At 40.1% G+C, this 23,301-nt stretch overlaps 2 protein-coding genes across 4 annotated transcripts; one reads left to right on the top strand and one right to left on the bottom strand.

Annotated features, from left to right (window-relative positions):
- The first annotated feature begins 963 nt into the window (after positions 1–963).
- Positions 964–8,357, top strand: nudt12 (nudix (nucleoside diphosphate linked moiety X)-type motif 12). 2 transcript variants are annotated; one of them, XM_085178941.1, is made up of 8 exons: positions 964–1,093; positions 2,427–2,633; positions 3,490–3,793; positions 3,875–4,142; positions 4,233–4,400; positions 4,925–5,038; positions 5,190–5,389; positions 5,628–8,357. In XM_085178941.1, the coding sequence occupies exons 2-8, from the start codon at positions 2,428–2,430 to the stop codon at positions 5,736–5,738; spliced, it is 1,371 nt and encodes a 456-aa protein (XP_085035067.1). In that variant the 5' UTR covers positions 964–1,093; position 2,427; the 3' UTR covers positions 5,739–8,357. The 2 variants fall into 2 exon arrangements, with proteins under 2 accessions (XP_085035067.1, XP_085035068.1); XM_085178942.1 differs by lacking the exon at positions 964–1,093 and adding an exon at positions 1,100–1,346.
- Positions 8,358–8,995: 638 nt separating this feature from the next.
- On the bottom strand, positions 8,996–23,270 carry LOC146506255 (interleukin-6 receptor subunit beta). 2 transcript variants are annotated; one of them, XM_085178929.1, is made up of 15 exons: positions 23,128–23,270; positions 20,252–20,356; positions 19,743–19,863; positions 19,530–19,657; positions 19,280–19,410; positions 18,039–18,186; positions 17,854–17,933; positions 16,513–16,726; positions 15,507–15,707; positions 13,037–13,135; positions 12,583–12,720; positions 12,278–12,403; positions 11,130–11,214; positions 10,524–10,605; positions 8,996–10,153 (listed from the first exon to the last, which is right to left on the bottom strand). In XM_085178929.1, exons 1-15 carry the CDS (start codon positions 23,201–23,203, stop codon positions 9,647–9,649), a joined length of 2,241 nt encoding a protein of 746 aa, XP_085035055.1. In that variant the 5' UTR covers positions 23,204–23,270; the 3' UTR covers positions 8,996–9,646. The 2 variants fall into 2 exon arrangements, with proteins under 2 accessions (XP_085035055.1, XP_085035056.1); XM_085178930.1 differs by lacking the exon at positions 23,128–23,270 and adding an exon at positions 20,527–21,795.
- Positions 23,271–23,301: the final 31 nt, after the last annotated feature.

Below are 23,301 nucleotides of genomic sequence, written 5' to 3'. Positions count from 1 at the left end.
TGCTTTATTCAAGTTTGGTTTTTGTCAGCTTTATTCCTGTTCCTGTATTAGTGAAGTACTTAAAGTCAAAATCAGAAAATAATCTCATCCTCAGCAATGTAACTTTAATCTGATGACACAATTCTTTAGTGAAGGGCTGAAAAAAACCAATCCACATAAACTCTTTTTTATTTGTATAAACTCCATAAGATAGTGGCATTAGAGTAGAACAATGTATAACATATACACTCAATAGCCACTTTATTAAGTATACCTTGCTAGTTGGACCAGCTTTCGACTTCAGAACGATCTTCATTTTTGATGATGAAAACAATCCTCAGAGAATTTTGTCCATGTTGACATGATCGCTTCACATTTGTCAGCTGCACATCCATGATTAGAATACCCTGTCCCAGCCATCAGAAGAGAAGTATACTGTGGTCATAATGGGATGGACATGGTCAGTGACAATACCCGATGCTTTCATGCTGTTTACACCAAATTTTGACCCAACCATGTGAATGTTGCAGCAGAAATGAAGACTTATCAGACTAGGCAACATTGTTTTTAATCTTTCATTGCCCAGTTTTGTCAATACCATTTTAATTATAGCCTCAGTTTTCTGTTCTGGAAGCAGCACATTGTGTTGTGTATTCAGAGATGCTCTTCTGCATAACTTCTTTTGTAATGACTGGTTATTTAAATGATTGTTTCCTTCCTATTTTCACACAGGAAACTGATGGTTACTTTCTGATGATTATGTGGGAACCTTTCTATTTCTAAAAAGTCAAATCAGTCTCTCTGACACCAGCAACCATGCAATGTTCAAACTCAAACAGATTTCTTCTATGTAATAATTAGAGGACTCAGTTAGCAGTAATACTTAATATAGTGGCAGGTGAGAGCATATAGGAGGAAGCAATTTTACTATGTAAAGAACTCTAACATAGCTTCATTCTTCTATGAAAAGCCTTTACAAGTCGGAAATACTACAGCGCCGGGAGGACCTGAAGGCAACACCACCCCTAATCAGCGTGGTTGTTGCTCTTGAACACACCTCGTAACATTTTCTCCAACAACAGGAGACGGAGGGGAAGTGAACGCCGAGCGAAAGGCAAGATATGACGCATTAATAATCTTTCACATGAAGCTCAAAGTGAAATGTGATGCTTGGTCTCGTTTAAACGAAGCTTAACCGGCGAAAGTCGCTCCTGTTCGTTCGTGTTTTCGTTTCCTGAACTGTTAGTGAAACAGAGAGCCGATTCAGAGGCCTTTTAAAACCACATGACAAACAAACACTGTGTCCAAGCTTAATCTTCAACACTGTGGGATTTGTAAAAGCAAACCTGCAATTCAAGGTGGTTCCTGTAAGTTTATTTCGCAACCATTGTCGAGGTCAAAGGGTTCAGTCATTGTTTTCTACAGTCAATGGGTTGACAGCTCGATGCGCTAATGTACGGAGCCCCGCAGGGGTCATGGGAGAAAAAAAAATTAAGACGGACTTTTGCGAGATCTCGCAAAACAAACTCGGGATCTCGCAAAAGTCCGTCTTAATTTTTTTTTTCTCCCATGTCCCCTGCGGGGCTCCGTACTAATGAGACAGGGAGGACTAATTAAAGGGACAGTGTAGAATTGATGCTGTAGGTTTGTTTTTGTTTTTGTTTTTTTTACTAAATTATAAGTTTATTAACGTATGTATTTGCCATTTTTGTTGCCAGAAAATTACAAAATTTGATCAAAAATTTGTCATGGAATTTATTTTCAAAATAACTATTTTGAAATAGTTAAAAATATTTCAAAATTAAGTGCAGCTGTCAAGTGAATGCCAATAAAAAATATTTTGTCTAAATCTTAAAGAGCACAGCGATATCAACTGAAGTGAACAAGGGTCAAGCTGTTCTTTACAGTAATACCAGTGAGTGCCACAAGATGGCACAGTTAGTTAGTAACTTTAATTTAACTGGAAACATTGTAATTAGAATAATTTGAACCAAATATTCTTGGGTCTAACTGTTAGTAAAACAAGAGCAAAATGTATCTGTTTTCCGTATTTTAATCTTTCTCTGGATGTTATATCAAACCACTCAATAGGAAGACTAGATTCTGCATTCTAGTGAGATGTCAGTATTTAATTGGGTCAATTTTGCTGTAGTACTTTTAGCTTTTTTAGCATTTTAAACTCTGAGCTATATTTTGAGGTTTTTAAACCCAAATTCCCATTTCTTGACATTAATCATCAATCAGTTATTCAAAACTTTTTACCTTTTTATCTATGATTGTTTTAGCCCTTATGTGTCAAACCAATACTTTTAAAATAACATTTCATTTTTATTTTTTTTTTATCATTTATTTGTAACTAGCTGCTTCATCTGTTCATAATATCTCCTCAGACATTTTGCCAGATCATATATTACCCCAGGTTTCATTGTCTTTGTGTCGGGATCCAGGATGACGAGCTATCAACTGAGCGCGAAGGAGGACATGGTGGAGACGTTTCTGGATGCTGCAGCAAGAGGAGATATGTCCCAGGTGTCCACCTTGCTGTCCCATGTGCCCTCGCTCATAAACCAGACAGGATACAGCGGTTGGACCGCACTAATGCTTGCAGCTCGCAATGGACATTTTCATGTGGTGGAGAAGCTGCTGTCACATGGGTACATCACTGCATTTCTCTTAATTTGTAATGTTATTAATGTACCATTTGTTAAGTGAACAATACTAAAGAGATATATTGTGGAATATTTTTTCAAAGCTGCATTAATGATTTTTAGCATTTAGGGGATGCATCTATTCCACATATGTTACGTTTAGGTAAATATTTGCAGACTTGATGGGCAGAAACATAGGAAGTGGAAAGCATTATGAAATAAGGCTTAAGCAAGGATTTCAAATATTTAAAGAAACTGAACCCGAAAGAGCAAAGTGAACAGAATTCTGTATTTGTTTGTTTTTCAACAGAAGTTCCTTATTTGTGTGCACAAACTTGGCCAAATAAAATTATTCTCATTCTGAAACAAAAGATGTAGCTAGAATAAAACTTGGCTACACACAGGTACGTTAAATTAAAACGTATTAAAAATTAAATAGGAGTAGACTGAAACTCAGAGAGAGATAAAACTGTAGCTAAAAAATTTTTACCACATAGGAGCTATATGCTAAAATGACATTTTAAAGTATAAAACAAGGCAAAATAGGGATAAAACTAGTGGTGAAAATACAGTAAAATTAGGAGTTGCAAGAAAACCGAACAAGACAAAAAATAATAAACCTGCATTAACAGCGTGATGAGGCAAAAAATAGTAGCAAAAAAACCCCATTTAGTATAGAAAAACATCCTCAAAGAGGCTATAATAAGCAGGTACGGAAAAAATATTGGTGCAATTTAAATGAAAACATCTAAAAACTTAAAAGTCTAAGTTGTAAAAGCCCCAGACTTTGATGTGTTGTAGCCTTGAATGTATAAATGGATTCCTGACTTCTCTAAAACCTCTTTTTTCTTCTATCTTTTAGCTGTGATAAGTTCATAGTAAACAGTTCATCACAGACCGCCTACGATGTTGCCAAGTTCTGGGGTCACAAACACATCGCTAACCTACTCTGCCAGACAGACGATGGCTGCCGGCGAGTCCTGCCGGGCTCCGACATCAGTCCGCAGGAAAACTACTTCAGCAGGGAGACGCTGGACCGCCTGAGTGGGAAGAGGACTGACAAGGCCTGGTTGGAGGCCAAACAAAGAGAACCAGATACTGTCTACCTCATATTCTCGAACCTCAGCCCCATGCTCAGCACCTCCCAGGAAGACGACGGCGCAGCGGTATGTTTATAACCTACAGCCTACGGCTAGTTTACATGACAAACGTGAAAGTCATGTGAATTGTGAATCTGATTGCAACAGGTTGAGAGCAAACTGTGCCGGTTCAGATATGAGGCAGTAAAGGATCTTCTGCAGAAACCTCCAACTGTGCTCATTTTCCTCGGAGTAGAGAAGAGGAAAAATCCCTCCCCTTCCTCTCCTGAGGAGGGTATCCGGGAGGCTCCTGCTTGGTTTGCTTTCAGCACTGATGAAGATGCTGCTGACCTTGTTAAACGGTGCAGGGAGAAGAACTGCTCCTTTCCAAAGATGCCAAACAGAGACCTGCTGAAACTAAACGAGGAAGAGGCCGGTGAGACACACAAAACGTGTGTTGTTGTTTGATCACCTGCCTCTCTTGTGTCACAGTATAATACTTCTTCCTGCTCTCCTTGTCTGCAAGGAATCGTGGCTCAGGCTCGATCGGTGTTGGCCTGGAACGGTCGCTACAGCTTCTGTCCGACATGTGGCAGCAGCACCAAACTGGAGGACGGAGGACACAAGAGAAGCTGTCTGAACTCTGAATGCAGGAGTCTAAAGGGGGTCCACAATACCTGCTATCCACGAGTTGGTATGAAACTGCTCATCTATCAGCTCATCTGCACTGAAGTTAATACTGTGTAGCATCATGCTGTGCACAAAAAACGTAAAAGCTAAAAAGAACAGAAAACTGTAGTTTCTCCAGTGGCTTCTTGAGGCTGGCTCTAAGTCAAGTCCTGCAGACCCCCATATTAAAAAAGCCCAACGTGGGTGCCTGTTATGCTGGTTGAAGGCACGGCCGTATGCAGCAGCCTGGGCATGATCCTGACCTGTAGCCCTTTCCTACTCTTTATTGTTGCGATGTCAGATGAATTCAAAAATGTCCATGAAAAAGTCTTTTTAAAAAAGCCCAACAGAAACGGACATGTTTCCAGCCTGGAATTAAATATAGTTTTTATCTCTATAGCCATTTTCTTTCTTATAACAAATGAACAGAAATGTAATATTTTTGTAATTCACCTGCTTCAGTTTTATTAAAGTTTGACGTCATATCATATAATATAATAGCTTTTGCCCACTCCTAGTAACAAAGTTTGCATATGTTTGTGATTTCAGATCCAGTGGTCATCATGCTGGTGATCCACCCAGATGGAAACCAATGTTTACTGGGAAGGAAGAAGGTCTTCCCAGCTGGGATGTTTTCCTGTTTAGCGGGATTTGTAGAGCCTGGTATACCACACACTCACACACACAGAAAAACTGCTCAGCTGTTAAACAACTGATGTGAGCCTGAAGCTAATCCTCACTGGAATATTAACCATAAATCAAGTCTCAGCTATAAAAATTAGGGTGACAGCTTCTCCCTGTCATCCCCCCGCAGGGGAAACGATTGAGGATGCAGTAAGGCGGGAGGTGGAGGAGGAGAGCGGCGTGAAGGTCGGACCGGTTCAGTATGTCTCCTGCCAGCCCTGGCCGATGCCATCCAACCTCATGTTTGGCTGCCTTGCTGTCGCCATATCAACAGACATCAAAGTGGATGAGAATGAGATAGAGGAAGCTCAGTGGTTCACACGGCAACAGGTAAGTAACGGTGCGACTATTAGTGGAACTGCTAACAGGGATCATGATGTTAAGAGTTAATAATAAGTCTACTGAAGATAACTTTATAACAACAACCTGGAAACTGTTAGCATCAGCTGTATCAACTAGAAATTTTCCAGAGCTTTCATGCATATCCCATGGCCAATTCTTCTCATGCTTAATAATGAACAATTCTAGACATTAATGAGACAGAAATCCAACTTTTCTGCTTGCTCAGGTAATCGACTCCGTGTTCAGAGGAGCATCTCCAGCTTTTAACATCCCCCCCAGGCAGACCATCGCCCACCAGCTGATCAGACATTGGATCGGCATAAACGCTAACCTCTGACAGAACACCTTCATCACTCGACCTCCTGCCCAGCCGAGGAGGTCAGATGGATAGGAACGGATTTGTCCCCAGTCGATTAACTCACCACATTCCTCAGATTGTTCACGTTGTGCTTTAATATTAGTTTACTGCGAAGTGACTTGACGCATGTACAACAATCTCAGGTCTGACATTTCACCTCGGAAATATCTGCAGTACGATGATGAAATATGGAAGAAGAAGCGTGCTCTGTCCGGATTCAGTCCAGAAGTTGTTGTCAGAAACGGTAATTATTTAAAATAAATGTATTTTAAAAAATGTAAAGTAGAATTCTCCTCACGTGTTTTATAATAAAACTACATTCAACTTTCCTTGGATTAAACAAAACATTTTTGACAAGAAATTTAATCTCAAACATCCATTTCATCTGCCAAACCATTCAGAGTCCTCAGGGTGGGGGGCCTTTTGTTTATGTTTGTTTTCATTTACTTTAATAAGTTCATTAAATCTAAATATTTCAGTAAAATTGCACAAGAGACTCTGATGATTGCTGGATCATTTCTAGGAGCCAAAATAAACTTCAAGTATTAAATAAATTAAAGCCTATCCTTTGCATCCTTCTGTCACACCAACCCTTATGACCACATCAATGACTCTTCTCTGTGGTCTTCCTCTTTTCCTCCTGCCTAGAAGCTCCATACTGAGCATCCTTTGTGCATCGTATCCACTATCACTCTTCTACACTTGTCCAAACCATCTCAACCTTGCCTCGATTACTTTCTTCAAAATGGTCAAATTATGCTGGAGCGACAGCTCATTTCTAATCCTGACCTTTCTGCTCACTTCCTATGAGAAACTTAGCATTCCGGGTTGCAAGACGTCTGAAGCCCATCCCTAAATATATAAAGGTTACCCCAATGACTCAGTTATATATTCCCAGAGTTAATTCATAAACAAGGTTCCTTCTAAAACAGACAGCGATTTTGTCTGATTGTCTTCAATGCTCCGGTGATTATGAGCCATCTGTCTCCTGTACATTCATAGAGAGCATGGTTTGCTTTATGAGAAATATATCGCAATTTGGAGTCCACCAGGGCGTCGCTTTTCAATAATTCATTTAATAACTTTCATGAAGAGAATTTCTAGATGTGTTCAAGGAGTGGAAGGTGTTTTGCAGATTATATGGTCTTGCAGGGAGTAGAAGTGGTTCAATATCTGACTAATATGTCACCTGGTGACACTGAGGATGCCTCAGTATCTTTCTAGCGCAGCAGTCCCCAACCCCCGGGTCTCGGACCGGTACCGGGCCGTGAGAGTTGAGGCTCAGGTGTGAAATGTATGGTTTTCAGCGTTATTTTGTTATTGTTTTTATCGTTAACTCGGTTTTCCTGGGTCTTTTCACGCGTGTTATGAATAAATCTTCTTTTTTTCGGTACCGGTACTAGTTTTATTTTGTTGTATTTATCCGCACCACCTTAAAGGCCGGTCCGTGAAAATATTGTCGGGCATAAACCAGTCTGTGGCGCAAAAAAGGTTGGAGACCGCTGTTCTAGAAGACTTAGTTGTAGCTGAACAGGGGCTAAAAGAAAAAACTGGGCACTATTTTCAGTCTCACATGGAGCCCTATTATGATATTTTGTAATAAATAAGACTCCACAGAAGCATTACTTTGCCTGTGACTTTGTCTGTATCTTGGCTGTCAGTGCATATAAAGTCTTTCTAATGACTTGTCTGGTTAAATAAAAGTTCCACTGACTTCCTGCAACATTTTGTGATGTGAAATGGTGAAAAATCCAAGTTATAACTCTTTTGCACAATATAGGATATTTTTGAACATAGCGTATAAGTGTCTGTTAATGATTTGAATTACTTGTACTCTACACTGCTGGGTTGCTTTATCTATATTACCAGTGTTGGGAAGGTTACTTCTAAAATGTATTCCATTACAGAATACAGAATACATGCCCCAAAATGTATTCTGTAACGTATTCCGTTACGTTACTCAATGAGAGTAACGTATTCTGAATACTTTGGATTACTTAATATATTATCATGCTGTTTACAACTACATGAATGTACTATTGCTGTGATTATTACTGTTACTGAAGGTCCGCGGCTCCGAACCGCAGTAAAGGGACCTCTGGCTAATACGGTGGGTTCTGTGTCGGGCTCGTAGCCGAAAACTAGCTTTACTTTGTTGTCTGGGTCAACTTTGCTAGCCAGAGACAGAGAGAGGCGTTGAAAGGCTGCTCCAACGGAACTTATTGTTTTTGGAGGAAAACACGAACACGGTGTACAGTCGAGTCTTAATAGCTTACTTACAACTGGGCTCGTCAGGCACTCTTCTTGGCTGCAGTGGTTATTATTATATTTACATGCTTCCAGCTCCCGTTTTTGCTCGATGAAAGCTCGTACTTTTCCTTTTTCTCCCTCCTCGCGCTCACAGACACATAACGTGTATGGCAGTCCATTCTCCCTGCAGCACGGACTACACTGCCTATGATGCTACATTCTTTAGAGCTATACCGGTAGCATTCTGCCTATTAGCTTAGCACAACAACAACAAAAAGGCCTCTCTCACCCAGGAAACACGCAGAGAGAGAGCGTCACCCTGTAACCATGGCAACCGTAACGCTGCCACCTGGAACAACAGAACGTAGCTGTCAAACAAAACCCAAACAGTCCTGACCCGCGACAATATGAAACAGGGAAGTACCGCCGTGTAATCCATTTATTTCAACAAAGTAACTGTATTCTAAATATCACCTTTTTAAACGGTAACTGTAACGGAATACAGTTACTCATATTTTGTATTCGTAACGGCGGTACATGTATTCCGTTACTCCCCAACACTGTATATTAGTGAAGCATAATGCAATAGTAGATTAACATTTTTAAATTTGCAAAATAATTAGCAACCAGATCTTTACAATAATTGGTACAGAATAAAAGTATAATGTTCATAACCAAAACATAGTGAAGTAGAAGTAGAGAGAAGAACATGTATTTGGCTGAATGTAATCATATTTCAGAGTGTCTGGTGGCACCCACATCCTACAACGATCACATACGTTCACATTATGAAGTACATGTAATATGCAGCTTATTAAATGCAGACACCAAGATGAGCATGTCAAATATGGAGTAACAATGATCTTAAGATTTAAAAAAGGAGGCCCTCCTTACTTATTATGCTGCTGTGGAATGTTACGGATTCAAATATTGGGGATGGATACAAGAGGAAAACCAAAAATAACCACACTGGTCCGGCCGGGTCAAGTGAAACGATGATTTAATGAACACACGCGTGGGAGATGGACACCATACAGCAGACAGCATCAGATCTCAAAATGGTGGAGCCTTGATCAAACTCTTATAGCCTCTAGTGGCCCCCACCTAATCATAAAAGCCTAAACATTCACATTCTTTCTCACACACAGCGCCTAAGCTACGACCTTGGCTCCCTGTTTATCTGCTCCTGCTGAGATTGGGCAGTATGCTCTGTTCTCTTCTAACCAGACAAATAAGACGATGACTTTCTGCAAACAGTATTTCTTATAACTCAGCAGTATAATGCATCATAAAACAATATCATTCATTCACAATAAATCAGCAGTCTAATATAATGCAAATCAGTTTACCAAATGTAATCGTTATCACCTTCTTCTAATTCAGGAGCATAATGCAAACTAAAACTACATAATAATTCACAATCTTTAATTAGGGGTCTAACATGGCATAAAATAATATTATAATCCGACAGGAACTTTCCATATTTTCTTTATACAAAAATACCAAAAAAAGCAAAAATGCAGACCCGATGAGTCTGCCCCACAAGACTGGCCATTGTTTTCCTTGCTGTAATAAACCTTTGGGCCACATCTGAGCTCATTTGTTGCTGAAGTTGCTGAGTCTGTCTCCATGTGTTTTCACCCTGTGCCACTGTTAGAAATGTAACCTGCATCACAGATCAGACAAGAGCAGTCACTCCGCCTGCCCCAATTCAACACGTACTCTGTCTCACAGGTCATCGGATAAACAGGCTGACTTTCAGTCAACAAACCAGGAAAGCGACTTCTCACAGCAGCCTCGGTCTGATGTGATATCTCGGAGATGTCAGCCTGATTTCTGTCCTTGTCGCTCTGAGGAAGCCAGAGCTTGGTTTCGTGTAGCGGAGCGCCGGCAGCCTCATGATTTTCCTCTGATATGAAAACCTTGATAGGAGGACGGGACTGGTTCTCTGTGGGTTGTGCACTATAAGAAACATACTCAGAGTCTAGAGTGAGGCAGCCAATCAACAGCAGAGAGGTATCCTCACGCTGGTCATCATCTGGTAAGAGCTGAGAGGTTCGCTCAACTATGATGAGACTTTTGTCTCTGAGGGCATCAGTCACCTGGAAGTCTTCAATATTAAGGATGCTCCTCTCTGCAAATTTCTGTTGAAAAGAATGAATGAGTGGCTGGCTGCTGTAGCTTTACATATATTTGTGTTTATTGTTTCTCTTATTTTTAGTTGTGCAAACCCTAACGGGTCATTTTGTCAATCTTAGAAGTTTTCTTGTTCGCGTTTCTGTATGGTGTCTTTGCCATTCCCCCCTTGTTGTCTGTTTATTAGCATCCACAGTTTTCAAGATATCATGTTCAAATTTTGTGTGATGGTAGATATCATTAACAGGTTTTTTTGTTATATTTAGTTGGACTAATATTGTAAATCTGAGTCTGACGATGGGCACGAAGTCTCCCATGCACAGATATATGAGCTGTAAGTAATTAACCCAACTGTGAAAGCTGTAAAAAACAGGTTACCTCGTGGTTCGGGTCCATCAGCCACTGGCCTGTTTTGCTTAGTCGAGGGCTAGAGATTAGCGGGAAGAAGTACGACTTGTACCTAAAAAGTAATGTTGATTAAAGTCATTATCAGTGACAAGGACTAACTGCGTACTATCAGAGCATTCACTTAGGATTTTTGGAAACTGTTCCTGTAAGTCCTAGAAACCAGGAGAATCTTCAGGAAACTGTTCGCATTTTTGCAGCTTGTTTAATCTTTCAGAGCCAGATTGACCAGAAAAAGCAGGTTCATGGGCCAATGACTTGAGGTCAGATAAAAAAAGGTTACGCTGCATTGCTGTAATACATTCAGATGTATTACATGTTGAATTGTGTTAACCGCTGTTAAATCCCATAAATGTTCGTGAAATACTGGTAAATATTCACATTAAGGAAGCTGTTCTCAGACACGTTTTGGTAATGCTACCGCAAAATATGACTTTAGTTAGTAGCAAATAACATTTAATGTACATCTTTTCCCTTCATGCCATGTCTTGCATACAGTCTTTAGGCCAAAGATCACATGGCATACATGAAAAACAAACGCATTAGTATTACTAAAAGAACAGATTGCCCAGCACTCACAGATTCCTGGACAGGATGGAGAGGATTAACACAGTGACAACAACCAGCAGCAGAGGAATCGCTGTAGCCACCACCGTTACATCATCTGGAAAGAAGAATATCAGATTCTCTTTATGTTTCAAAAAACAGAATAAATAAATCACTTTCCTGCAGTCACAGCAGTATGTTTCTATCACCTGTACTTATGTCCATCATCTGGGTCAGTTGTGTACCTCACTGTGGAGCATTTTCTGTAATAGCCACCTGCACTTTATCCATCCATCCGTGCTTTTCAAATTAAAAGCCTATATAACAAATTCAACATTTTATTGCTCTCTAGTCTGTTATTTCTCTTATTGCGCTATAGGAGTTATTCGATTTTTGATGCTGAAAGAAAAGCCATCAAGCTGCCTTTGATGTAGGCAGTGCACTCATTTATTATTATAATAGAAAATATCTTAATTGCAAAGTGTGTTTCACATAATTGTGTCTTGTAACATGTGAAAAGTTCTTATTTGCATTTGTATGATATAGACTTTCATTTTTTGGGGGGGAAATCCTCCAGAAATACAGCAGAAAAATGTTTTGATTTTTTTTAAGATAGTTTAAGTGTATTTTTGTTTGTCTCTTGGGTTGACATGGGTTGAAAATGTGAGGTAGCAAGTCGTGCTGTCCACTATAAACGATGCTGTTTTGTTTTGAAAGGGGTAAAGTTACTGCACATTTCTGAAATCCTGCAAAATCAAAGTCAAGACTGTCAAATTGGACCATTTCAGTTTTGGCAATAAAGTGATAATATCTGAAAAAATGTTGGTACTTAACCTCCCTTGTGGCTTTGAAATGTGGAAGCTGCAATTTTTGTCCATTTTAAATGAAAGTCCATGTGTTCTGTTAGCCCAGCCTCAACAAATGAGACATCAATAGAAAGAGATGCATAAGCAGTGCTTGATATAGAGATCTCAGACAGAGAATCAAAATTAATTGCTGGGTCTTAGGAGGATATACAACTGGTTTCACAGGTGAACAAATGCTGCAGTCCACACACCAGGGGGCGCTGCAGATATGGCTTCAATGATTGATTCTAAGTATATTGAGAAGAAATGTGGCCAACGCTGCAATGCAAAAAAAAACACAGAAAGGAATCTGGTTTTGGGGCCAGTGAAACTCACCAAAATCTGTCGTCATTTGAACAATGCTTTTAGAAACATTATCAGCCAACAGCGTAACAGAATACTGAGCGTTGGGCATCAGGTCATAGAAAGTGTGCTGCTGGTCATCTGGCCACAAAGGTAAAGCTGGAAATGAGAGAATGTATGTTGCATTTGCAAAAAGGTGATAAAATATGCATAACAGTTTTCTGTAACACCTCTGCAAGCGAGAAAATATACATGGACAAATCTAATGAAAAAAAGACAAATGTTGTTTTTTACCGCGGAGTGAGATTTTATGTTAAAAGGCTCATTAACCCACATACATTGTTTGTCTGAGTCTTTCCTCAGAACTGCTTCATATCTGCTCACTCTGACTGGCTCAGACTTCCTCTGCCACTCCCACATAATGGTCACTGATGTCTTAGTCACACTGACACTCAGATTGACCACCTCCATCAAAGCTGGGAAGATGAACACACACAGATAGAAAGTCAGATATAGATTCCTCAATTTTTCCCCCCTGCATTTAATTCAATGCAAATAACTTCTGTTCTGCTGTAAATTACTTTGCATATTATTCACCCATTTTACTGCATTAGCATCACTATTAATTGACTCTTAGATAAGACTTTTCTCATTTTCTACTCACAGAAACAATACTAACTGAGAATACTAATACTGTGAGCTGATGATTCACATTACCGAGTAAATCTGAATCATCCTGTGCAGACGCAGAGGTTATCACCCCCACACGTTTCTATCTGAGCTCACGTTTACCTCCGTACTGCAGACTTGCCGGCAGAGACTGATGAGACCCATACTGCTGGTTGTAAACAGGAAACACACTGATCAGGTACTCCTTATTAGGGTCAACATCTGGAAACATGCACAGTAAACAGAACAGCTGTATAAAATACAATGTCTGTTATAGACTAAAATACCATATATAAGTCACTCTTTCAGCTTGATTTCCCCTCACCCCCAACAGGTTGCAGCAGACGGGTGCCCCTCCCTGAGCCTGGTTCTTCTAGAGGTTTCTTCCTGTTAAAAGGGGTTTTTTCTTCCCACTTTCTCCATGTGCTTGCTCTTAGTTTGCTTTTTCTCTGTATTATTATGGGGTCTTTACCTTACAATATAGAGGGCCACAATGGTTGTTGTGATTTGGTGCTAAATAAAACAAATCTGAAATGAATGAATTTCGACTTTATTTGTCAAGAAAAATGTACAAAGAAAAAATGCGAACATTAAACTTCTGCTAAGAGAAAAGATGCACCTACTAGCTAATTTCCATCTGCACTATTTAAATCCACGTGGACAGTCTCCAGCATTAATACATCCCCGCACAGCACCCCCAGCATGCAGCAGTATACTTTGACTGAACATAAACTGCTCTGCTTCCTCAAAACTCAGCAACGGCCCAAAGTGTGAGAGTGTGTGTAGAAAAAATTAGTCGCTAACAAATGCCCAAACATATTTTCAAAGACGAGCTGTTTGAGGAAACTGCTGTAAAATTCATCACATTTTTGTTGCAGATCTTATTAAAACAACATAATTATGACATTTACCCGTTTCTTTATCTGGAAATCTCCATTTAAAAAAAAAAAATCCCCACTACTCGAATGCAAATCAAATACACACAAGATGATAGCTTTTCCCCCATGTTGGGCTCTGTTATCTAACACCATCTAGATTGTGGTGATGAGGTCCTATCAGCACCACTGCACCTGCTATTTTGCATCAGCTTTACAGTAAAAGCCTGCTAGTGCAGCAATTTACTCAGCAGCACGTAGCAGCCTTAAGGATTCAAAGATAAAGCCACAGAACAAGTGGCAGAAAGCGGTTTGCCCCAACAGTGAGTCAAACCCCATAGATGTTAAAATGCGCTCCTTTACACCAGAAACACTTAATATATCTTTCTTTTAAAATAAACCTGTTTAAAAGTAACCAATTAAAGATATGCATTATTAGACCTGATCATGTTTTGTACCACTGCTGGCTGCTGTAGCTGCTGCCTCTCAGCTTTGCTTCACTTCCATGAATTTGAGTCACTGAACTGGACTTCTTTGTGCTGTCTGTGCCTTCTGGAGCATTTTAATGATATTATCTGACAAATAATGCAGTTTACTAACAATGCTATGGCAAAAACACTCATATTAAGGCTATTAAGGCATATGTGATGTCACAGTGTGTTTTTCTATATAAAGTCTCTGGTTAAAATGCTCAGTTGTCAAAGGAGCTTGCAAAGAAAAGCGTCTGGACTTCTTTAAGTTACTTGAAGACGTTTCACCTCTCATCCGAGAAGCTTCTTCAGTTCTAAGGTCAAATGGTGGAGAGTCCCAGATTTAAACCTAGTGGGAGTGTCCCCCCACAGAGGGACAAAAGGACCCCCTGATGATCCTCTAATCGCCTGAGCCAAGGTGTGGAACTGGGTGTGGGTCCCAATCAGCCAGAGTTTCGGGTGAGTTCATTGTGAAACCTGGACCCACCTTATCATGCGAATTCCTGAGGTCAGATGGCCCAGGATGTGAGTGGGCGTTAAGGCGTCTGGGAAGGGATCTCAAAACTGGATTATAGATGGCAGAGAGTTGGTGTCGTAAACCACCGCCTCTGTTCAAAGATGGTCGCTCACAGTGGACATCTCACATCCTGGGCCATCTGACCTCAGGAATTCGCATGATAAGGTGGGGCCAGGTTTCACAATGAACTCACCCGAAACTCTGGCTGATTGGGTCCCACACCCAGTTCCACACCTTGGCTCAGGCGATTAGAGGATCATCAGGGGTCCTTTTGTCCCTCTGTGGGGGGACACTCCCACTAGGTTTATATCTGGGACTCTCCACCATTTGACCTTAGAACTGAAGAAGCTTCTCAGATGAGAGGTGAAACGTCTTCAAGTAACTTAAAGAAGTCCAGACGCTTTTCTTTGCAAGCTCCTTTGACTACGATGACCTGGATGACTGAGAACCTTCACAGACAAAATGCTCAGTTCTAGAGTGGCTGACTGCTTGGCCCCCACCTCTGCTAATCCAATTTAGTGAACTGACATTTGTCCTCTTGGTGGCTTTTTGAGCATTTTTAATGGAGTTATCTAACAATAATATGGCTTGTTGTATGGTACAGCTTCACGAAAAAGAAGATGATGCCTGAGCAGTATGCTTTTATTCTGAAGTGACTGCAGGACACGGAATTCAAGGTGAAAAATAAAAAATAAAATGACTTTTGTTTTGGGTTTTTTCCCCCTTTTCACCTCGTATGACGGTGGAGGTGATGAAGCCGTCAACTCGAGACCAGTGGCTGGTGGATGGACTCGTCTCAGGGTGCCACTGAATCAGGAAATAACTGACAGGCAGGGTGTGACCTTGGTTGATGGGGATCTTCCACTGGACCAGAAGCTCTTTTTTTCCTGGGTAAGAGGTGGAAATCCACATGTTTCTGACAGAGGGAAGAGCTGCCGAAAACAGGGCGCACGTTATTACATAGATTAAGATGAAGAAGACAACGCTCATCATCAACAGTAAAATAAGCTACCATTTTTAAGTCTCCTATTTTTGAGATTCACAAACCGCACTTGTTCCAATGCACTGTGCATTTTTGAAATTTCTCTTCTTGTTAAACGTACGAGGCGAGTTTTTAAGTAAAAAACAGACGAGATCGTGGAAAGATTTTGCAATAGGTTTTGTAAAAACAGCATGTCACTGGTCTGCTCCTTCCTTCGATGAAAAAAATAACATGCAGGATGTTGCAAAAGTGAGCAGCATGCGTATAATATCTAATATCTAGAGCTGGAAGCCAATAGTCACGATTGTGTAAGATACTGCAAATGTCTTTTTTATTTGTCCTTGAAATGTTGTTGGAGACATATACATGCAGAACAAGGATGCTTTTGGCCTCTGCTATTTTTGGCAGTTAATATAGTTGGGTTTTTATTACATATCTAAATTTTGAAGAGGTGACTGACGCCTAGCATGGGTGTATATATGTTTGTAGTGACCAGATATTGTCAGTGGGTTGCTGACTGCCTCTACACCTGTAAGACTGAGGCCTAAAATGCATTAATTAATTCTTCTCCCCTTGGATGCTTTTAGAGCTGCTGTCAAATATTCCCTTTATGGAGGAAAGAGTTCAGTAGCTTTAGGAAGAAATGCATTATTTAAAGCAACTCATGTTAAAATTGTGATGTCTGTGGCGATCAATATTCTACAAATACCCCAGCATATCACTCAGAACATTAATATAACAATAACAATAATTACATGTCATAACCAGCGTCTTCTGTCTTTGTGTGCTGAAGCTGAGATGGGCAGCAGGGCCGTAGCCAGCTGTGTTGAAGGCTCTGACTGTGATGCTGCAGTTCCCCTCCTCCACCACTAGGCGTGTCACATCAGTGGTGTTTTGAATCAGTCCACCTTCTTTATAGCTCATCTGGTTTCCAAGGATTCGACCTTCAGTTTCAAGAGACTCAGGAGCCTACGATGGAAAAAAGAAACAATAATAAGAGATTCATTTTAGTAAATCAGAACGGTATTTTTCTGCATTTATATGAGAAATCATCATCATAGGTAAGTAGGGATGGGTACCGGTTTCTTGTGCCATGATGGCATCGGTTCTGACATAAACGGTAGTAACCAGACCGAAAAGCAGCGCACATTTCGGTGCTTTATTTTCTTGAGATGTCATACACTTTAAATTCTAGCCAATCATTTTAGGCTTCCGAGGATAGTAGGCGGGTCCAGGTACGTACGTTCTTTTAGAGCAGTGCTACAGATTAAAAATGCCCAAGGCGAAGCGATCAAAAGTCTGGCTGTACTTCACAGCAAAAGATGCAAACTCAGCAGCCTGCAACAAGTGCTTTAAGCTGATACTGTGATACTGTCAACACCTCGAATCAGATGAAACACTTGGCGACGCATAGCGTTTTTTTTAAAAGCCGAGAAATGCGCCGTATTTGATAGCTTGCTGCGAGACCTCACACCGTGCACATCTACTGCGGGTGTGGTGCCTATTATTGGACCCGGAGTTAGCAACATCCCCCAAAAACCCAAAGAGGAGAGTCCTGGCCCCTAGCCCTGCCAGTGTAGCAGAAATGATGAGGATGATGATGCAGCAGCAGCCGTTCTTCTCTGCGTGAGTAGCTTAATGTTGTTCGTGTGTAATTTACGTTGAGTAGGCTAACCACGTTATTACATTAATGCATGTAAGGTGAACTAGCAAACATCATCATAGCTACATGCGGCTGTCTTCTTGTTTGATGGCAGATACTCCCTTCACCCTGGCCAAAAAGGCTAAAATGACCAAAGAAAAAGTGGAAAACAGTTAAACATGAGAGGTTTTTGGACAAAGTTTGTGTTTTTTCCATTGATTAAGCACTGCTTCCAGCCAAGAATGATACCATATATGCCCCATAGCTGCAGAAAAGGCTAACATTGTTATCTTTTTACAAAAAAACAGCTGAACATGAGAGATTTTTGGACCAATTTTGTGTTCTCCATTCTTTAAACACCGGTTTGAGCACCGTTTCAAAAGTACCGGTTTGGCACCGGTATCGGATAAAACCTAAACGATACCCATCCCTATAGGTAAGTGAGACACCATACCTTCAACATAATGAGATGAACTTCCAGAGATCCACCTTTTTTCTCCAGTCTGTAAAACACCACTGGTGGCCTGGAAGGAACTAAAAGAAAAAAAATTGAGCTTCTTTAAAAAATGTATTAATTTATTTTATATATGTCAGTGTTGTAGCTCGTGGTGTGCTGTCCCTGATGTGCATGTCTGTTACCTCTGTCCAGTGTTCTTCCTCTGATTTCAGAACTCCAGTTACTCCAGAAGATCTGTTCCCTGCAGGCCACAGCAGCTCTGTAGACTGTAAACGGCAGGAGGCCTTTGATGGTGTAATTCAACTTTAGGTTTGCAGATAAATCTGGAACCTGGACACAACAGCAGACAACCAAACCTATGGGACAAAGCTGACTGCAAGTGGACTCACTATGCTCTTCTATCCTGTCTACTCTGTCACAGTGCTGGATGGCCGAAGGTTCAAATAATGACGTTAGTGCATGTACAAGAATCACTGTAAGTCAAAAGCTCAGGTTTCAGGCATTTTTATTTTGGGATAAAAATGTCGCCTCTATTAAAACTTTATTAAACAATTAAAATACATTTGTGATTTAAGGAGCTTGGAAAGAAAAGCGACTGGACTTCTTTAATGTTTCATGTCTCATCCGAGAAGCTTCTCCTTAGATTACTATGACATGGATGACCTACATGTTCATATTGTGATTCCCTTTTTGGTCGTTTTTACATTTCCCAAAGCTTATTAAGCTACAAACCCTGTTCCAAAAGAAACTAAACAAAAACAAAAGAAGTTCACATCTAACAACACAGATATTTCACAAATCATTATCGACAGCAAAAGACTTGAATTTTAAGCTCAGTGCAAAAATCTTCCACAAACTTTTGTTTCATTTCCCCAAAAAGAAACTTAAAGTCTGCTTATTTTCATTGGATACTTTTGTCCACGTTCTCCACCTGCAGCAGTTCCACCTCTCACACTGTCAGAAACACTGGCTTAAGGTAACCAGCTACAAAAGTGAAGATGTTGAAGATTGATGCTTATGTCTACACATTCATAATCAGTATTTATATATAGGGATCAGCAAAAGCTGCAGCACATAAACAATAGTCCTTGAATTACTCAGTTATTACTGTTTGTGATACACTTTCAGTATCCTTAATTTTTGGCTGAACTAAGCTACCTTAAAAACACCTTTTTTAAACTTTTCACTTAGCAAATGTCAGTAAACAGTTTCTTTTGTTGTTCGTTTTGTTTGCGTCTCACTTCAGCAGGAAGCAGGAATATGAAATATTGTAAAAATTTACATATTATTTAAATGTTTTCGGGTCTTTTTGCCTCATACTTTATGGTGGAAACTAAAATAATGTGCAGTTCTTTTTGGACTTCTTTTCTTGGAGTGCAGATAACTAAAGAAAAAGCCTACAGAGTGTTGGCATGATGCTAACCTGGGTCCATATGTCCTCGCTGTCGAGTCTGTAACGAAGCTGACATCTGCCATCACCGCTGCTTGTCCAAGACACGACAAGTGAGTCCTCAGTAGAGCCGAGCACAGTTAATACAGGTGTAGGGGGCTTGACTGAGAGGAGGAGACAAGGAGCAAATTACTTCATCATCATTTTATATGAGCGGACAGCAGAGGAAGATGGAAGCCAGGTGGATTACAGGTGACAGTCACAAAACGTGTGGGTGTCTAACCTGCTTCAAAAAGAAAGATACTGCGAGGCTCAGACCAGATCTCTGTCATGTGGTTTTTAATCCTTGCTGTCACATTGACAACGGATGCTGAGTTGAAGATGCCCCGACAGGATATAATTTCGTGGTCCCTAAATAGAAAAGATAAAACATCTGAGAAGATTCCACAAGATCACTTTGTAATTATTATCGTAACGAAATCATCAAGTTTCATACCTACTGAAAATCAGGGAGGCGGTAGTCTCAGTGTCGCTGTTTGAGTCTAGACTCCACTCACATGTCATGGATTTTTGTCTGTCTGCAGACTTTTGGTAGTAACACGACATGTTCAGAGTACCTGCAGGAAAAGAAGTTTAAATAACACGTCACTCCAAAAAGCTGAAGACTTTAGTTGTGGGTCATGTGAACGACATCAGAGCGGGTTAACTGAATACGTTCTTCTACTCGGCCTACATTTAATGTTTTACAAAATTAACATGATTAAATGAAAACTTCAAACCAGTCACTGAGACCAAAAAAAACAAACATCCAGAAACATATAACCAGATATATTTTTTAGCTTCTATTTACATAATAAAAACCTTCTCAGTCATGTTTAAACAGATCAGATTTCTCATAGATCCTTAATCCTTCTGCTGAAGTCCTTTTAGAAACAAGCAGCTTTACTTCATGTTTTTTTAAAACCAGATGATAAAAACCAAGAACAAGCAAACATGTGTGCTCACTCTGTGTGGACGAGGGTGGGCGAGGGTCACAGTCTGCAGGGGTGGTGACACACACCCGTGTGTTTTCTTTGCAGATCTCCAGCTGAAAGTCTCTAACTGTCACTGCTGATGCAAAGAAACAGGGAAACAGAGAAAGTCAATGAAAAAAGAATAAAGATCATTAAAGATTTTAATGATTTTGGTGCCCTGGATGTTTTTGTAAAGTGTGAAATGGAAAGTGAGACAATGTTTATTCACTAAAGACAAAGACTATATTGCCAAAAGTATTCACTAACCTAACCCAGTCACTGAATTCAGGTGTTCCAATCACTTGCATGGCCACAGGTGTACTACATCAAACACAGACGTGCAGACTGCTTCTACAAACATTTGTGAAAGAACTGGTTGCTTTCAGGAGCTCTGTGAATTCCAGCATGCAACCTGTGCAACACGTCCATTTCCTCACTACTAAATATTCCACAGTCGACTCTAAGTGGTTATAACAAAGTGGAAATGATTTGACTAAAATTACAGAAGTTGACTGACTGTGTTGTGCAGTGTAAAGAGCATGGACAATTTCATGCTGTAAACTTTGTGGGTAGATGGGGATGGCCCCTTCCTGTTTCAACATGACCGCACATAAGTGCACAAAGCAAGGTCAATAACAACATGGATGAGCGAGTTTTGTGTGGAAAGAACTAGACTCGCTTTCACAGTCCTGACCTCAACCTGCTAGACGCCTTTGGGATGAATGAGAGCAGAGACTGCGAGGCAGCCCTTCTTGTCCAATATCAGTGTCTGACCTTTCAAATGTGCTTTTGGAAGAATGGTTAAAAAAATCTCATAAACATTCCTAAACTTTATGGAAAACCTTTCCAGAAGGCAATATCATATTAAATCCATGAATTAAGAATCCGATGTCAATCGTGTTTATATGCAGTGTTGGGGAGTAACGGAATACATGTACCGCCGTTACGTATTTAAAATACAAAATATGAGTAACTGTATTCCGTTACAGTTACCGTTTAAAAAGGTGGTATTTAGAATACAGTTACCTTGTTGAAATAAATGGATTACACAGCGGTACTTCCCTGTTTCATATTGTGGCGGGTCAGGACTGTTTGGGTTTTGTTTGACAGCTACGTTCTGTTGTTCCAGGCGGCAGCGTTACGGTTGCCATGGTTACAGGGTGACTCTCTCTCTCTGTGTTTCCTGGGTGAGAGAGGCCTTTTTGTTGTTGTTGTTGTGCTAAGCTAATAGGCAGAATGCTACAGGTATAGCTCTAAAGAATGTAGCATCATAGGCAGTGTAGTCCGTGCTGCAGGGAGAATGGACTGCCATACACGTTATGTGTCTGTGAGCGCGAGGAGGGAGAAAAAGGAAAAGTACCAGCTGTCATCGAGCAAAAACGGGAGCTGGAAGCATATAAATATAATAATAACCACTGCAGCCAAGAAGAGTGCCTGACGAGCCCAGTTGTACGTAAGCTATTAAGACTCGACTGTACACCGTGTTCGTGTTTTCCTCCAAAAACAATAAGTTCAGTTGGAGCAGCCTTTCAACGCCTCTCTCTGTCCAGTGTTGCCAACTTAGCGACTTTGTCGCTATATTTAGCGAGTTTTCAGACCCCTCGCTAAAAAATGAGGGGTCTATGCTAATGCTAAAAAAAGCTAATCTTTTTTTTTTCACATCTTTTTTTAGCTAATGCTAAAAAAAGATGTGAAAGCGCATATCGCTTTTACTCTCAACAAGCAGCGGGTGCTGTAACGCAGTCAGTTCTTTTACTCTTTTACTCTTATGCTGTTTTGTGGATCACAAGGTTTAAAACTACTTATAAACACACAAAGTAACTCCACCAAAGTGCCTATTTCGGGTCACTTTTGCCGGTCCAAGCCTGGGTAAAGGAGCAGGGTTGGAATTGTGACATTAGAAAAACAATAATTGCTAAAATAAATTTAATTTGTAGTTCTAAATAAATTCTAAATGCATTTAGGACGTTTTTACTCACTTTATGTATCTTCCACGATGTTATTTCTCTCTCCAACAACATAGATTACAATTACATTAGCATGACCAATTATGCAAATTAGGCGATGACGTCATTTAGCGACTTCTAGCGACTTTTAGGACAGCCAATAGCGATTTTCCTTACTGAGGAGTTGGCAACACTGTCTCTGTCTCTCGCTAGCAAAGTTGACCCAGACAACAAAGTAAAGCTAGTTTTCGGCTACGAGCCCCACACGAACCCGAGGTATTAGCCAGAGGTCCTTTACTACGGTTCGGAGCCGCGGACCTTCAGTAACAGTAATAAATCACAGCAATAGTACATTCACGTAGTTGTAAACAGCATGATTATATATTAAGTAATCCAAAGTATTCAGAATACGTTACTCTCATTGAGTACGTAACGGAATACGTTACAGCATACGTTACAGAATACATTTTGGGGCATGTATTCTGTATTCTGTAATGAAATACATTTTAAAAGTAACCTTCCCAACACTGTTTATATGTGTATGTGAACACAGACAAATGCTTTTTGCATTATACTTTATAACTTCTCTACACCGATAGAAAGGGGAAAAAAATGCCCGGCGTAATTCTGACGCAATGGTTCAATAAAATAAATTTGAAAAAAAAAAGCTGTACTTCAATCAGAAAGTGTGTTCCCTTTAAAAAAAAAAGTCAACAAGAGCTACAGTTTAAACACACACACAACTGAACGGATCAATAAAAGACCTTGATCAGAAAAAAAAAGTCCTGAAATTTATCTTCAGGAATTTAGCGAATTCAGTATGGATCCCTCACAAGCCAAACACTTCCGGTCCAGAAAACACTTTAGTAACATTAAAATGCAAAATCTAACTTTTAATCTGAAACATTTGTGGATAACTTACCATAAGAAAACACACCAATCAGGAGACTCATCACTGTCCAGGTACAGATGTGCACTTTAAGAATCCAAACATCCATCTTAACAGTAAAAATGTTTTTACAACATCCAAGGACATCCACACTTAATCTGTATGGTCTTTAAAAAAAGGTTCAAACCCCACAGACGTCTCTGGTGT

The sequence above is a fragment of the Neolamprologus multifasciatus genome, chromosome 12 (assembly GCF_963576455.1).
Source record: "Neolamprologus multifasciatus chromosome 12, fNeoMul1.2, whole genome shotgun sequence".
NCBI lineage: Eukaryota > Metazoa > Chordata > Actinopteri > Cichliformes > Cichlidae > Neolamprologus > Neolamprologus multifasciatus.
This window is presented reverse-complemented; position numbering and strand designations above follow the sequence as displayed.